At 40.4% G+C, this 15,056-nt stretch overlaps 1 protein-coding gene across 5 annotated transcripts in view; it reads left to right on the top strand.

The window, feature by feature from the left end:
* SLC39A9 (solute carrier family 39 member 9) overlaps positions 1-15,056 on the top strand; it is a 49,079-nt gene that overhangs the window by 6,295 nt on the left and 27,728 nt on the right. For 4 of the 5 annotated variants that reach the window (XR_009538982.1, XM_060140486.1, XM_060140478.1 and 1 more), the window contains exon 2: positions 14,815-14,923. The exons of the other annotated variant lie outside the window; for it this stretch is intronic. Coding sequence is in view for 3 of the 4 variants with exons in the window: in XM_060140486.1 (XP_059996469.1) it covers positions 14,815-14,923 (109 nt within the window). In the remaining variant the exon portion in view is untranslated. The remainder of the gene's footprint in view (positions 1-14,814; positions 14,924-15,056) is intronic. 5 annotated transcript variants of the gene reach the window in all.

Genomic DNA, 15,056 nt, shown 5'->3' with positions numbered 1-15,056 from the left:
CTTCAAGAATTGACATCCTTTTTGAGGGAAGAAGACCTGAACTGGATTCAGAATGCTTCTGTATGACAGTCTTAACCTCTCCTCTCATTGAAGAATTTAGATGTGAGACTTTGTTGAATGACAGTGAAGTTTAAGAGCCTCTGTAGCTCAGTTTGGAATTCCAAGTAATAAGTAGTAATGCTAACCATGAGTACAGGTATTTCTTAAAACTTATGATGGAATTATAAAAATCTCAATTCTCCTTTAATACTAATATTCAATGTCTAACTTCATTGCAATAGAAGCAGGTATTAGTTGGTCTGCAAATTCTTCTGCCCTGATTGTATGGATTTTTAAGGGACAGGGTCTTGGGGTTAACTACTAGATAATTACATTAAACAGTCGATTGTGAACCCTGTATTTATCTGGAGGTCAATTTTCTATTAACCAAAAAATTATACCCTAGCTTCTGCACCTTGTTGTATATGTTCCTTTCATTAATTCGTTATGCATTTGACAAAGGCAAGTTGGGGAAAGAAGACAGGTGCTAAAAGCAAAAGATGAAACAATGAAATAGGTTTTATAGAGAAGCAGTTTAGCATGGTGCTTAAGAGTATAGATTCTGGAGCTAGACTGTGTAGGTTCAGATCATGGCTCTGCCATTTGCTGGCTTTGTGAGCCTGGACAAATTACTTGAACTTTCGCTGCCTCTGTTGTACAAAGTGGGGATAATAGAAGTATCTACCTTATAGGATTATTGTGAGGATTAAATGAGTTAATATATGTAAGGTGATTATAATTGAATGTGCCTGGCTTAGTAAGTACTTAGTGAATATTATTATTAATAGAGGTGAAGGAAAAGAATATTGATAGCACCTCTGTTATGCAGAACTTGTCCATCCAGAAGCCTCAGCAATCTAAAGGACCAGAAAAGTCTCTGATTAGCTAAATAGATAGCCTTAAGAGCAAGCACTTTACTTGCTGTCTACTGTTCTTGGCTCTCACTTGGCTCCTGTGTGTCTTTTTATGTAATTTTAGTAAGCTGGTGTGCCAGTTATCAATTTATTGCCTCTCAGCTCCAAATTCACTCTTCATTAGCTATGCTGCAAAAATGGATGTGGGCCCTTTAAATATTTTTCCTTTGCCAGCTGGCACCATGTTAAGCTTTGTCAGTAGAGGATACTGGAGAGGAGTTGTAAGGAGAAGGGGTTTTCCCTCTTGGTTCTGGCATGCTTGCTCAGCAGGCCTCCTAGGTGACTTGATTCCTGTAGCACAGCCAGCCTCACCAGTGTCCAGCTTCTGCACTGCAGGTGGCTTTCAAAGCCCCAGACTCCTGCTGAACACACAGCTTCTCGCACCCAGCAGTCAGGAGTTCCCACTGGCAACCCCGTCTTGGGTGGTTTTCTAGGAGAGTCTCTCTGGTGAGACACTTTCCCATGAACAGTTTTCCCAACACCCTAGAGTACAGATTTCCAGTGAGTTAACACCAGTGTGGCACCCCAGAAACTTCTGTGCTTGTGATATTGTGATTTACAATAAGAAGTATGTGTTTGCTTTTCCTGGCACAGAGTTCCTAAACCCTTGGAATTTCCTAAATGATAAGAGCCATAAAGGTGTCTTATTATGTGAATGAGGTGACTTTTGGAAAGCCACTAGGTAACCTAAGGATGGGGGCTTGTCACCTGGAGAACCAACCACATGATTCCAAGGGTTGGAACTTAACAGTCCCACCAGGGAGGGGAAAGGGGATGGAGGTTGAATGAATCGTCAGTGGCCAGTGATTTAATCAATCATGCCTATGTAATGAAGCCTCCATAAAACCCCAAAGGATAGGGTTTGGAGATCTGGTTCGGTGAACACATGGAGGTGCTAGGAGAGTTGCATGCCCAGAGAGCATGGAAGCTCCGTGACCTTTCCCCATACCTGGCCTATGAATCTCTTATATCTGGCTGTTCTTGAGTTATATTCTTTTATAATAAACAGGTAATCTAGTAGGTAAAATGTTTTTCTGAGTTCTGTGAGCTACTCTAGCCAATTAATTGAACCCAAGGAACCTCTGACCTATAGCTAGTTGGTCAGAAGCACTGGTAACAACCTGGACTTGGAACTGGCATCTGAAATGACAGGGGGCCGGTCTTGTAGGACCTGATGCTATTTCCGGGTAGTGTTAGAATTGAACTGAATTGTGGGACACCCTACTGGTGTCCAAGCATTGCTTGGTCTAGGGAAACCCCACCACCACACATATACCTCGGAATTGGTCCCAGACCTTTTACTGCTGTTCATTGAGCCCCAGCCATGCCCTCTCCAGCAGAGTTTGGATCTCAACCCTTATGAGACCTCTTCTTTGAGCAAATCACCCCACCACCACACATATACCTCGGAATTGGTCCCAGACCTTTTACTGCTGTTCATTGAGCCCCAGCCATGCCCTCTCCAGCAGAGTTTGGATCTCAACCCTTATGAGACTTCTTCTTTGAGCAAATCTTATTTTGGTCCTGGGTAGTCACTGCTCCTTTTAGCTGCAGTTCTTATGTTCTTCAGAGTTCTTTCTTACTGGTTAATTTCTCATTATTCCTGTCCGCCCCCCCCTTTTCTTTTTTTTTGCGGTACGCGGGCCTCTCACTGTTGTGGTCTCTCCCGTTGTGGAGCACAGGCTCCGGGTGCGCAGGCTCAGCGGCCATGGCTCACGGGCCTAGCCGCTCCGTGGCATGTGGGATCTTCCCAGACCGGGGCTCGAACCCATGTCCCCTGCATCGGCAGATGGACTCTCAACCACTGCGCCACCAGGGAAACCCTCCAGTCCCCTTTTACAGTTACTCTTTGTATTAAATTTTTCTGGTTCAAATTACTTTATGATTTCCATTTCTTGATTGAATCCTGACTAATACAGCTAGGTAACGGGTCATAAAATCATATAAGTATTGAGGCTGAACAGTGAATCAGGCCTGGAGGAAGATAAAATGGTCCAAGTGTCATGATGTGTGGCAGCTAACCTCCAGTGTCAGTGCCTGGGAGTCTAAGGGAGTCGTGAGAACCGTGGTCAACTGTGGCACAGAAGAGCATGTGCCATTTGATGACACCAGCCCTGCTGTTGTCAAATCTTCCTACTTTTCAGAAGTTGGAAATCTGGATTCTTATATGAACCTTCTAAATTTTATACTTTGGCTACTAATTCAAATATTATTGCGTCGCTGTGTGGGTCAAAAAACCTGTGTTTTGGACTTCCCTGGTGGTGCAGTCGTTAAGAATCCGCCTGCCAATGCAGGAGACATGGGTTCGATCCCTGGTCCCGGAAGATCCCATGTGCCACGGAGCAACTAAGCCCATGTGCCACAACTACTGAGCCTGTGCTCTATGGCGCACGTGCTGCAACTACTGAGCCCATTGCTGCAACTACTGAAGCCCGTGTGCCTAGAGGCCGTGCTCTGCAACAAGAGAAGCCACCGCAATGAGAAGCCTGCGCACTGCAATGAAGAGTAGCCCCCCGCTCGCTGCAACTAGAGAAAGCCCGCATGCAGTAACAAAAACCCAACACAGCCAAAAACGAAACGAAACAAAACCAAAAAAACCCCTATGTTTTGAACTGCCAGTCTCAATCCTCTGGGCTGGACTGTCTGATTTCTAAGCTCTCTGTAAAGTAGAAAGAGCAAACTAGAAGGGGTGGGGCAACAAGTAGAGGAAATAAGTCACAGCACGACAACAAGGGAGGAGACTGAAAAACATTTCAAATTACTACAAAACCTAAGTGTTTTGTAGTAATTTGAAGTGTTACTATGTGTTTAGAACCACTTGGTAAAGGGGAAAACATCTCTACGTGCATATTAAGGGCACTGTGCTCTCTAAGCCCACCACAGTATAATAATTAATAATAACAGTAGCTACAGTATCAACTCATGTGTCAAGTTCTGCACTGATTTTACAGTAACCTTGAAAGGGAAGAATTCTTACCCTGTTTATAGATGAGGAAACTGAGCCTCAGGGTTTACTAAGTTCAAAGCCACTGTTTATATAGCCTCTAATTAAATGAACAAAAAAAATTTTTTTAAGCCTGGCTATATAATAGGGATTCTTTGTGACAAATTTAAAAAATATGATAATGTGTAAAAAGAAAATAAAATCATCCATTATCCCACTGTCCAGTGAGAATCACCAGTAACATTTTTGTTTCTTTTCATTCTTTTTTTTCTATTTGTTTGCATTTTTAATATGGTTGATTATGTGGTATATGTATAAATTTACATTTCCCCTTCTTTTACCTGGTAATTATAAACATTTTCCTTTATCATTAAAATCATGTTCTATGCACTTTTTTGGGGCGGGGGGGGCATGCTGCGCGGCTTGTGGGATCCAGGGATTGAACCTGGGCCCTTGGCAGTGAAAGTGCCAAGTCCTAACCACTGGACCACCAGGGAATTCCCTATAGGCACTTTTTTTTTTTTTGGCTGTATTGGGTCTTCGTTGCTGCGTGCAGGCTTTCTCTAGTTGCCGCAAGTGGGGGCTACTCTTAGTTGCGGTGTGCAGGCTTCTCATTGCAGTGGCTTCTCTGTTGTGGAACGCAGGATCTAGGCGCGGCGGGCTTCAGTAGTTGTGGCACGTGGGCTCAGTAGTTGTGGCTCGCGGGCTGTAGAGCACAGGCTCCATAGTTGTGGCGCATGGGCTTCGTTGCTCCATGGCATGTGGGATCTTCCCGGACCAGGGCTCGAACCCGTGTCCCCTGCCTTGGCAGGCAGATTCTTAACCACTGCGCCACCGGGGAAGTCCCCTATAGGCACTTTTTAATGTCTTCATTACGTTCAGTTATTTTACATACAGAAATTCTTATTATGCATTTAATTTGTTTTCAAGTTTTTGCTATGATAATAGTGTTGAATGAATATTTTTGTGTCTAAAGCTATGATCATATTTCAGATTATTTCCTCCGGGGTAGAATGACAGGATTAAAGAGCATAAACATCTTCAAGAAGGTTCTCAATCTTTATTACCAGTTTTTTTTAATGCATTTTTTTTCAACAAATGCAAATGACACTGTGTTCTCACGAACACTGAGTACTATCATTTTTAATTTTTAAAACTTTGCTAATTCGATAGAGAAAATGTAGTTTATTATTTTAATTTTCTCAATTCAGTCAAACTTCTTATGTATTAATAATATAATATTTCATTGCCAGTGTTTTCCCAGGTCTTTCCCATGCATCAACGGGTTTTTGTTTGTTTTTGTAGTCACATCGAACAATCTTACGGGATTTCCTTTTCTTTTTAGAAAGGACTCATACAAAAAGACAAGTTAGTCTTGTTTTCCAAGATTGAAGGAAGTGGCATCAATAAAGTATTGCTTGTTCTTACCTCTATGTCAAATGAATTAGGAAAGGGGAAGCCTATATGCCACTGGCATAATGGCAACTGTGGTAGCATTGTTCACTTGAACTTCTGTCCAAGTATCTGGGTTTTGTTTCGTGATTCTTGTGGAGGAGGGGCTTAGAAGCATTTACTGCATGCTACTGATGAGGCTGAAGATAAGTAATAATGACAACTACTCTGTGCTAAATGTGCTAACATCATACTCCTACATGATCGCGGTAGTAGTGGCCACCCTGAAGGATATTGAACTTGCTCAGTATCACAGAGCCACTACTTAGAGGCAGGAAGCTTTTTGGCATCTTGCCTCAGTTGTAAGGACTTGAAGAATCGAGTTCATATTTGAGTTTTCTTCGTTATCTGTTACTGACACTTAGCAGCAGATAATGTAGTAGTTAAATTGACATTAGGAAGTATCTCCTTGAAGCAGGCTTATTTGCAAGAATATGGAGAAAGAAAGCCTTTGTTGCTTGAACAAGAGTTACTTTGTGCCGTATGATATTTCATCTCTTCAGTGCCTGGAGCTTTTAAGGAATCAGTCTCATAACATGAGATGCATCTTTGATTTTTTAGGAAACTATAGTTGATGCTTTCAGAACTAACATGAACATGGTATAAGGGAGATTGAAATAAACAATCTTCGGTATTAAAAGCTTTTAAAATTATCAGCATGTGTTTAGTTGAACCAAATAATTTATTGACTGTTTCTATGAGCAAGGAAAGAAAAAGCATTTAACTACCTTGGTGTCTGCCAAGAAAACTAAACTGACTTCAAAGCTTTGCACTGCACTGATAGCTAATGGCATTGAATACAAACTGTTGTTTTAATGAATACTTTCGGTCAATCGTTTGGCTTAGTCAGGCTACAGATGTGAAATTGTAAAATGAGATATCATAAAATGAATGACATTGCACAGTGCATGCCTCTCTTGAGCAAATATTTCATTTCTCCACCAGAAACTATTGCTTTGGGAACTCTTTTCATCTTGGACCAACACTTGGAATTTGTAGTTCTTCATTTAAATACACCCTTTTAGTGATTTACCATAAGCAAAGGAGGGAACCATAAGCAAAATGTCAGCATTTTAACTTTGACATGTACATAGTTTTGAGATTAACTAACAAGTTGTGAAGTTGTGTGAAAGAATACAGCTGTACAAATAACATGGAGCCACATCTCAAGTGCTTGAAATAAGTAAGATTGAGTCTAAAATGACTTAGGTAGTTAAAAAAATTTTTTTAAGAAAAATTGAAACTATAACCCTTGACAATTATGCCTATTTTTTGACTATTGATTTTTTTTTCATCACAAGTGTTGCCTCTATAATTAGGTTGCCGTAAGAAAGTTAGTACACATTTATCAAGCTGATGAAAGTTCTGTAGAATAAATAATCTTTATATCGCTTTGCTGAAGATTGAAACAGTGACTGAACAGTGATTGAAACAGTGCTGAAGATTGAAACAAGGTTTTGAGCTCCTTGGAAATAAAACAGTTATCATTTAAGGTATTTGCATGAATGAGACATGACAGCATTGCCTCACATTTACTATGATGGAATTCTATTATGGTTCTTCATTATATGTACTTTAATACCCCTTGAGCCAAAGGATAAATTCTGAATCAAATAACCACTGAAAATTCTAGATATGGTTATGCTTTTAAGGGACTTTTTCCCTTAAAAGGCCTATTTCCTAGCACAAGTATTCTAAAGAGGTTCCAGTGCATTCATATATTTGTTGATATTAAAGGCCAGTGGAGTGGCAGATACCAAGTCCCCAGTGCCTTGCATGATGCTGGGCATTTCATTCATTCTCTTAGTATATGTTTAGGGGAGAATCTGTTATGTGCCAGATACTGTTCTATAAACTGAGTATTCAGCAGGAAATTAAAAACAAAAGTTTCTGCCTTGGGCTTCCCTGGTGGTGCAGTGGTTGAGAGTCCGCCTGCCGATGCAGGGGACATGGGTTCATGCCCCGGTCCGGGAAGATCCCACATGCCGCGGAGCGTCTGGGCCCGTGAGCCATGGCCACTGAGCCTGCGCGTCCGGAGCCTGTTGCTCCGCAACGGGAGAGGCCACAACAGTGAGAGGCCCGCGTACCGCAAAAAAAAAAAAAAAAAAAAAAAAGTTTCTGTCTTCATAGAACTTAAAGTTTTGGGGTAAGGAGTTCCAGGAACAAACATAAGTTTGTTCAATTTAGTTAACTTAGTTAAACATAGGAAGTTTAACTTCATTTGGTAAATTAAATGTGCTTTAATTTCAAAATAGACTGAAAACATAATACAGTAATTTTAGCTCACACTGCCTTTCCTCAGAGGAAATATTACAAAGCTAGATGATTTACTCAAGTTTACCTCAATGATCTCTTTTTTACAGATTCTCAAATTCTTTTTTTTCTGACTTTTTTTTTATGGTATTGTAATACAGATCTCATGCTTACACTGATCTCATGCTTACACTGTTGTAGGCCAGGGTTTTCCAGGCTTTTGGATTTCACAGGTCAGTAATATATTTGAAATTCAGGAGAATTGGTAAAGTATTGCCTGCTTTAATTTTGCAAGTAAGGACACTAAAAAACAAAAACTATTGTCACCATCATTTCTTAAAAGAAAGGACATTTTAACATAAAAGAGTATGTAGGACATAATCTTAGAATAAAGAATAGTCCTCTACATTGAAGAAATAAAATGTTATGAAAAGCTCATTACATTGTCCTTATTTCTCATTTTGCCACAGACCTTTAGAAAATGTCAACAGAGAACAGTTATAACTAATTGTAATTTTGGTTTTCCTCTCGATGTTGCTAAGGGATTTTTCTGACACACTATTTAAAGAGGTTGTGTGATTGGATTTTGTCTTTTTTTTTAGAGGTAAATTTTATGTAATGGATATATGTCTCGTGCCATATGAAGGACATTGTCTTGGAATGCACAGGGCAGTAGAGTACGATGTCAAATCTAATCATGCCTCTACACTACTAGCCTAGCTGTGTGATCTTGGGCAAATCATCCCTCATTTTTGGCTTTTGATTCTCCATCTTCATAGAGCGAGGATCATTTCTTAAATTTCTTCCAGTTCTTAAACTTGGATTCCATGTTGATAACTTTGGTAGCTAGTATCACACTTTCAAAAGTATGTGTCTAAAGATTAATAAAAATTTTTACTGTCTTTCTAAAAATTTGGACCAGGCTCCCGTTCACATTTCTTCAGCTGAGAGCATTTAATTGTTCATACATGATTAACAAAGAAGTGTAATTTCATGACTATGTACTTTAAAGATTTACCATAATTTTTTTGTAATGATATTAGCTACACATGGAGATTTGACTGTTTTCTAGCTTGGGCCTTTGGGAAATTCTTATAAAATCTCTTGTGATAGATAATGTTCAGAAATCTGGTCCATGTAAATACGTGAATGGAATTATAAGTAATTTCATCTTAGAAACAATGTCTAAAAATATTAGATTATTTTAAATTACTTAAAATTTAAAAGACAGCATTTTAGGAGAATTGTTTTTTACTTTCTTTACAGATTTGAAGCTTTTGTGTTTTTTGTAGTGTCCATAGTTATCCTGGATGGCATGTATCCCTCAGTTCTCTTAAATGGTACTATTTCAGCACCTTAATTTTGTGGTATGCAAGCCTCAAAAACCTTCTGCTCCTGCTTGTAAAACTTGTCTCAATCTAGTGCTTCATGTGACTCCAGTGTAGAATATAATGAAGCACCTGGTAAGTGCCTTGTGAATTTGTGGATTGATCCACAACTGTAAGCACCACTGGTTTCTGCATGCAGTTATTTACATAAAATTCTGGTGAATGATTTTTAAGGACTATCTGAATGACAAATTAGATTAAGAAAAAAAGAATTTTTTTTTCGGCCGCAGCACGTAGCTTTCAGGATCTCAGTTCCCCAACCAGGGATTGAACCCAGGCCATGGCAGTGAAAGCCCAGAATCCTAACCACTAGGCCACCAGGGAATTCCCCAAGAAAACATTTTGAAAGTGGTTTTTGGTATTCTCCATAGACCTCTGACCTTGGTTTCGAAAACCTGCCATGAAGACGCCTTGTTAAAATTGAATAGTTCTGAAATGAATCCTTTCAGAGGTCCTGGCTGAGTAAATTACTCTCCAGATAATTTTATAGAGTAAAAGGTACAAATCTTAATACAGTTTGCTGAAATGTGACAAATGTTTATAAATGTAACTCACATCCCAATCAAGATTTAGAACACTTCCATCATCCTAAAAAAATAACCTGGTGCCATTTTCCAGTTAGTCTTTTCTGCCACTGTGTAACCCTCCTGCCAGAAGCAGCCGCTGTTCTGATTTCTGTTGCCATAGATAGTTTGGCCTGCTTTTAAACTTCATGTAAATGGACTCAGTACATGCTCTCTTTGTGTAAGGCCTTTCAGACATTGGGGTGATGTTTTTGAGATTCACGTTGCTGTATGAAGCAGTCATTTTTTCCTTTTTGTTACTGATTGGTATTCCATTGTGTAAGTGTACCACAGTTTGTTTATCCATTCTGCTATTGCTGTACATCTGATTCAGATTCTGGCTATTATGGATAAAGCTTCTATGAGCATTCTTATACAAATTTTGGTGGGGACATATGCTTTCATTTCTCTTGGTAAATACCCCAAAGTGGAATTGCTGGTTTAACCTTATAGGAGATGACCAGTTTTCCAAAGTGGTTGTACCATTTTATGCTCTCACCAACAATGTATGAGAGTTCCAGTTGCTCTATATCCTTGCCATCATTTAGTGTTCTCAGTCTTTTTAATTTTAGCCGTTCTAGTGGGTGTGAAGAGGTATCTTACTGTAGTTTAAACTTGCACTTTCATGATGCTTAAATGATGTTGAGCACCTTTTCATGGGCTTTCTGGCCATTCATATATCTTTTGTGAAGTATCTGTTCAGTGTTTTACCCGTTTTTATTTTTTAACTTTAATTTTGTCTCTTATTGAGTTGTATTCATTCTTTATATTTCAAATACAAGTGCTTTGTCAGTGTCTTAGGTTGGGTTCCCCAGAAAACAGACTCTGAGAAGATTTGCATGCAGGAAGTTTATTGGGGAGTGCTCTTGGGAGTAACACCTGTGAAAGAATGAGCAGGATTAAGCAGATGGAGAAGTTGAACTGTCGTTCAGTTGCCCCAGAGGCCTCAGATCAACCCACAGAAGGCTCTGAAGCTGGATGCCCCTTCTGAGATATTCTGAATTGAGACAAGGAGATGAGGCTTTGTACCTCCCTCCACATAGCACCAAGTGGGCTAGTCACTGGATGTGGACTGCCCTGGGAGAGGGACTATAACTTGAGGCTAGCCAGTTCCTTTGACCCAAGGGCAGTATCGCAGAGGGACTCAGCTGCAAGCCATCAGCAGGCAACAGCCCCAGCAGCTGGGGGAATAGGTGTCTCCAACCTGAAGGGGGCTGATGTGGGCAGCGTTACACAGATATATGTATTTCCATTACGGATGTAGGTACTGCGGGTATTCTCTTCCAGTATGCAGCTTGCCTAATTCATTTTCTTAATGGATCAGCAAACATTTAAAATTCTGATATTGAATTTTTTCTCTTAAAATGGTTTGTGTTTTTTGTGTCCCTGCTGAGAAATCTTTGCCAACCCCGTGATTGCCAAGATATTCTACATTTTCTTCTAACAGCTTTTGCGTTTTAGGTTTTATATTTAGGTGTATAACCCATCAAGAATTAACTTTTGTGTATGATGTGAGTGTCTTAGGTTGGGTTCCCCAGAAAACAGACTCTGAGAAGATTTGCGTGCAGGAAGTTTATTGGGGAGTGCTCTTGGGAGTAACACCTGTAACTGGGTTATAGGTGTAACTTGGGTTACTGGTAACCCAAGTAATTCTTGAGGGCAATTAGCTCTTTCTCTTTTCGGTACATACATCCCTTTCCTCTCTTCTCATCTTCCCTTAATTTGCAAATCTGGGGTATCTTTCATTTCCATTTCCCAGAGTAGAGCATAGTCAAAATGCTGACAGGACAATTTTCTTTCCTAGTAATTTATTCATCAGTTTGCATTGTGGAGTTCTGAAACCGAGACCTTCAGATGAAATGGTATGCTCAGTCCAGTTCAGTTTTACCCTCATTTTTGTCCTTCCTTAGCAGTAAAACTTGACATTCATGATTTTTTTTAAACAAAGGTGACTTTTATGAATTGTTTAGAGAGAATGATGAAAAGACTAATTACCATGCCACCTTCTACACAGAATAGAGCTGTTTTTCCATCTTGTGTTCTCCATGCTCTGACAGTTTGTCTCAAATGAATGCTGTGATTAGCAGTACTTCAGTGAGTTTAGTAACTTGGAAAAGACAAAGACTCTTAGAATAGCTCAGTATTGAGCATTAAAATAGTAACGCCAGTTGTCTGGTGTCATTTTTCCAAAACGCTTTGGCCACTTTCTCCTATTGACTCCTCTATCTTCACAAGACATGTAGAAATATTATTTTACAGAAGAAAAGTTGAGGGACTTCCCCAGTGGCACAGTGGTTAGGAATCCACCTGTCAATGCAGAGGACACGGGTTCAAGCCCTGGTCCAGGGAGATCCCACATGCCACGGAGTAGCTAAGCCTGTGCGCCACAACTACTAAGCCTGCGCTCTAGAGCCAGTGAGCCACAACTACTGAGCCCACGTGCCACAACTACTGAAGCCTGCACGCCTAGAGCCCGTGATCCCCAACAGGAGAAGCCACCGCAATGAGAAGCCCGCACACCGCAACAAAGAGTAGTTCCTGCTCACTGCAACTAGAGAAAGCCTGCGCACAGCAACGAAGACCCAACGCAGCCGAAAAATTAATTGATTAATTAATTAATTAAAAAATAAGAAGAGTTGAGGTGCTAACTTGTTAACTAATTTGAACATGGAGTCAGTTCTGCCTCCCAAGCCAGTGCCCCAACCACTGGATGCATTCAGAACACTCTCAGTTTATAAGTAGTTAATGGCTGTCCTGAATGTATGAAGGGGTGACCTGGCCTAGGTGCTAAGGGGATTTCCCTCTTGCTATAGGGCAAGTATTAGCTGGTGCTGACACTGCAAATGTAGTTCCGCCATTTTCAATAGATACACAATAGGTATAGATCCCTTCTTTGTTCCCAAACAAGGAGTGGGTAATGTTTCAACCAGCCTTTCAGCTAAAAACCCATTTTCCTATAGAGGCAGTACTTGTACATATATATTCCCACAGCTTCACAGTTGCAAGTTCAGTAGTATATCAGAACTAATACAACCATTGTTATTTTTGCTAACCTCATAAAAGAAACTAAAACAGAAAAGTTAAGTACATGATATACTATTAAATTGTTAAAACTTTGTCCTAAGCAACATAAATGCCCTCTTGTGGGTTTTTTTATTTTTATTTTATTTTTGGCTGCGTTGGGTCTTCGTTGCTGTGCACGGGCTTTCTCTAGTTGTGGCGAGCAGGGAGTATTCTTCCTTGTGGTGTGCGGACTTCTCATTGTGTGTCTTCTCTTGTTGCGGAGCCCAGGCTCTAGGTGCTCGGCCCTCAGTAGTTGTGGCTCACGGGCTTAGTTGCTCCGTGGCATGTGGGATCTTCCCGGACCAGGGCTAAAACCTGTGTCCCCTGCATTGGCAGGCGGATTCCCAACCACTGCGCCACCAGGGAAGTCCACCTTCCTGTAGTTTTAAAGATCATTTTTCATACCGCTAAGACTTCAGGAAGCCACATAGGGTACATCACTGCTTCAAGAAATTTTGAAACTTAATCTTTTATATCTTGTATGTCAGGATACTGTCTCTTAAAGAAACCTGAGTGAAAAGAAAATACTGGGATTAAGTGGATTAAAACCATAGATCATTTATGGCATTGATTGTGTTGATGGTTTCACAGATGTATACTTATTTCCAAACACATAAAATTGTATGCAGTAAATATCTATAACTCTAGTATGTCAATCTTAGTCAAGTGTTTTTTAAAAAGCTATAGGACATTTAAGCATCAAACTGAATACAGGGACTTCACTGGTGGTGCAGTGGTTAACAATCCGCCTGCCAATGCAGGGGACACGGGTTCGATCCCTCATCTGGGAAGATCCCACATGCCGCGGAGCAGCTAAGCCCATGCACCACAACTACTGAGCCTGTGCTCTAGAGCCCGCGAGCCACAACTACTGAGCCTGTGTGCCACAACTACTGAAGCCCGTGTGCCTAGAGCCCATGCTCTGCAACAAGAGAAGCCACTGCAATGAGAAGCGTGCGCACCGCAACGAAGAGTAGCCCTCACTCGGTGCAAATAGAGAAAGCCCGTGTGCAGCAACGAAGACCCAACGCAGCCAAAAATAAATAAATTTAAACTGAATATGTTTTTTCATTGTATGAGTAATAGATGTTCATTGCAGATAAATTTAAAATATGTTGTAGGGACTTTACTGTTGGCACAGTGGTTAAGAATCTACCTGCCAATGCAGGGGACATGGGTTCGATCCCTGGTCCGGGAAGATCCCACATGCCACGGAGCAACTAAGCCCATGTGCCACAACTACTGAGCCTGCGCTCTAGAGCCCGCGAGCCACAACTACTGAGCCCGCGTGCTGCAACTACTGAAGCCCACACGCCTAGAGCCCATGCTCTGCAACAAGAGAAGCCACCGCAATGAGAAGCCCGCACACTGCAACAAAGAGTAGCCCCCACTTGCTGCAACTAGAGAAAGCCTGCATGCAGCAACCAAGACCCAACACAGCAAAAAAATAATAATAATAAATAAATTTTAAAAATGTGTTGTAAATTATATATCACACATTATGTTTATAATCTATAAAGTAAAAAATTTGTTAATATGTAATTTATACTTGTTCTACTTGTATGTATACCTTTTCAAAAGAATTACGAGATTATCAATGCATATTGTTGGCCACCAGCTTTTTCCTCATAACAGTACATCATGACTTTCTATATCCATGAATAGACCTGTATCATAATTTTTAATTACTGAGTCTTGTGCTACTGTGATGAAGTATTAAAGTTTATTAGCTAGTCTCCTTTCGTGGACATTTAGGTTATTTTCAGGTTTGCATTCTTAATATGTGCAGTGGTCATCTTTGCATAGTTCTTTCTTTCTTAGGATAAATTTCTAGAAGTGAAATCGCTGGATCAAAGAATTCACATTTTTGAGGCTTTAAATCTAAATTGCCAAATTGGGGTCCAGGTAGGTTGCAGCAATTCATATTTCTTCCAGTGTTAGACAAGTATGCTCATTTCTCCCTATTGTGGGTAGTAGACAAGTTTTCCCACATCATTGCCAATCTGGTAAACTTAAAAATGGCATCTCCTTGTTTTAATTGGCATTATTATTCATGAAGCTGACGCTTTTTCATGTTCAGTGGCCATTGTAGATTTTGGCCTCGCAGATAAGCAGCTCACAGTCTTCATTGCAGGTACTTCAGAAACTTTACCCCGTTCATTCATCAGTCTTTTCAACAGCTTATGTTTTCTTTCCAGGAGCGACTAAAGCTGGTGACTGTTTTGGGTGCTGGCCTTCTCTGTGGAACTGCCCTTGCTGTCATCGTGCCTGAAGGAGTACATGCACTTTATGAAGATTTTCTTGAGGGTGAGAAAGAGAGACAGGCCTTTGAGATACGTTATTGATGTGGAGGGCTGAAAGGAGAAGCTTAGTGGTATTTTTTTCTGAACACAGTTCAGGTTCGCCACAGAATATATGCCAAAACATCTTTTGACGTCTT

This window comes from Lagenorhynchus albirostris, chromosome 1 (assembly GCF_949774975.1).
Source record: "Lagenorhynchus albirostris chromosome 1, mLagAlb1.1, whole genome shotgun sequence".
Classification (NCBI taxonomy): Eukaryota; Metazoa; Chordata; class Mammalia; order Artiodactyla; family Delphinidae; genus Lagenorhynchus; species Lagenorhynchus albirostris.
This window is presented reverse-complemented; position numbering and strand designations above follow the sequence as displayed.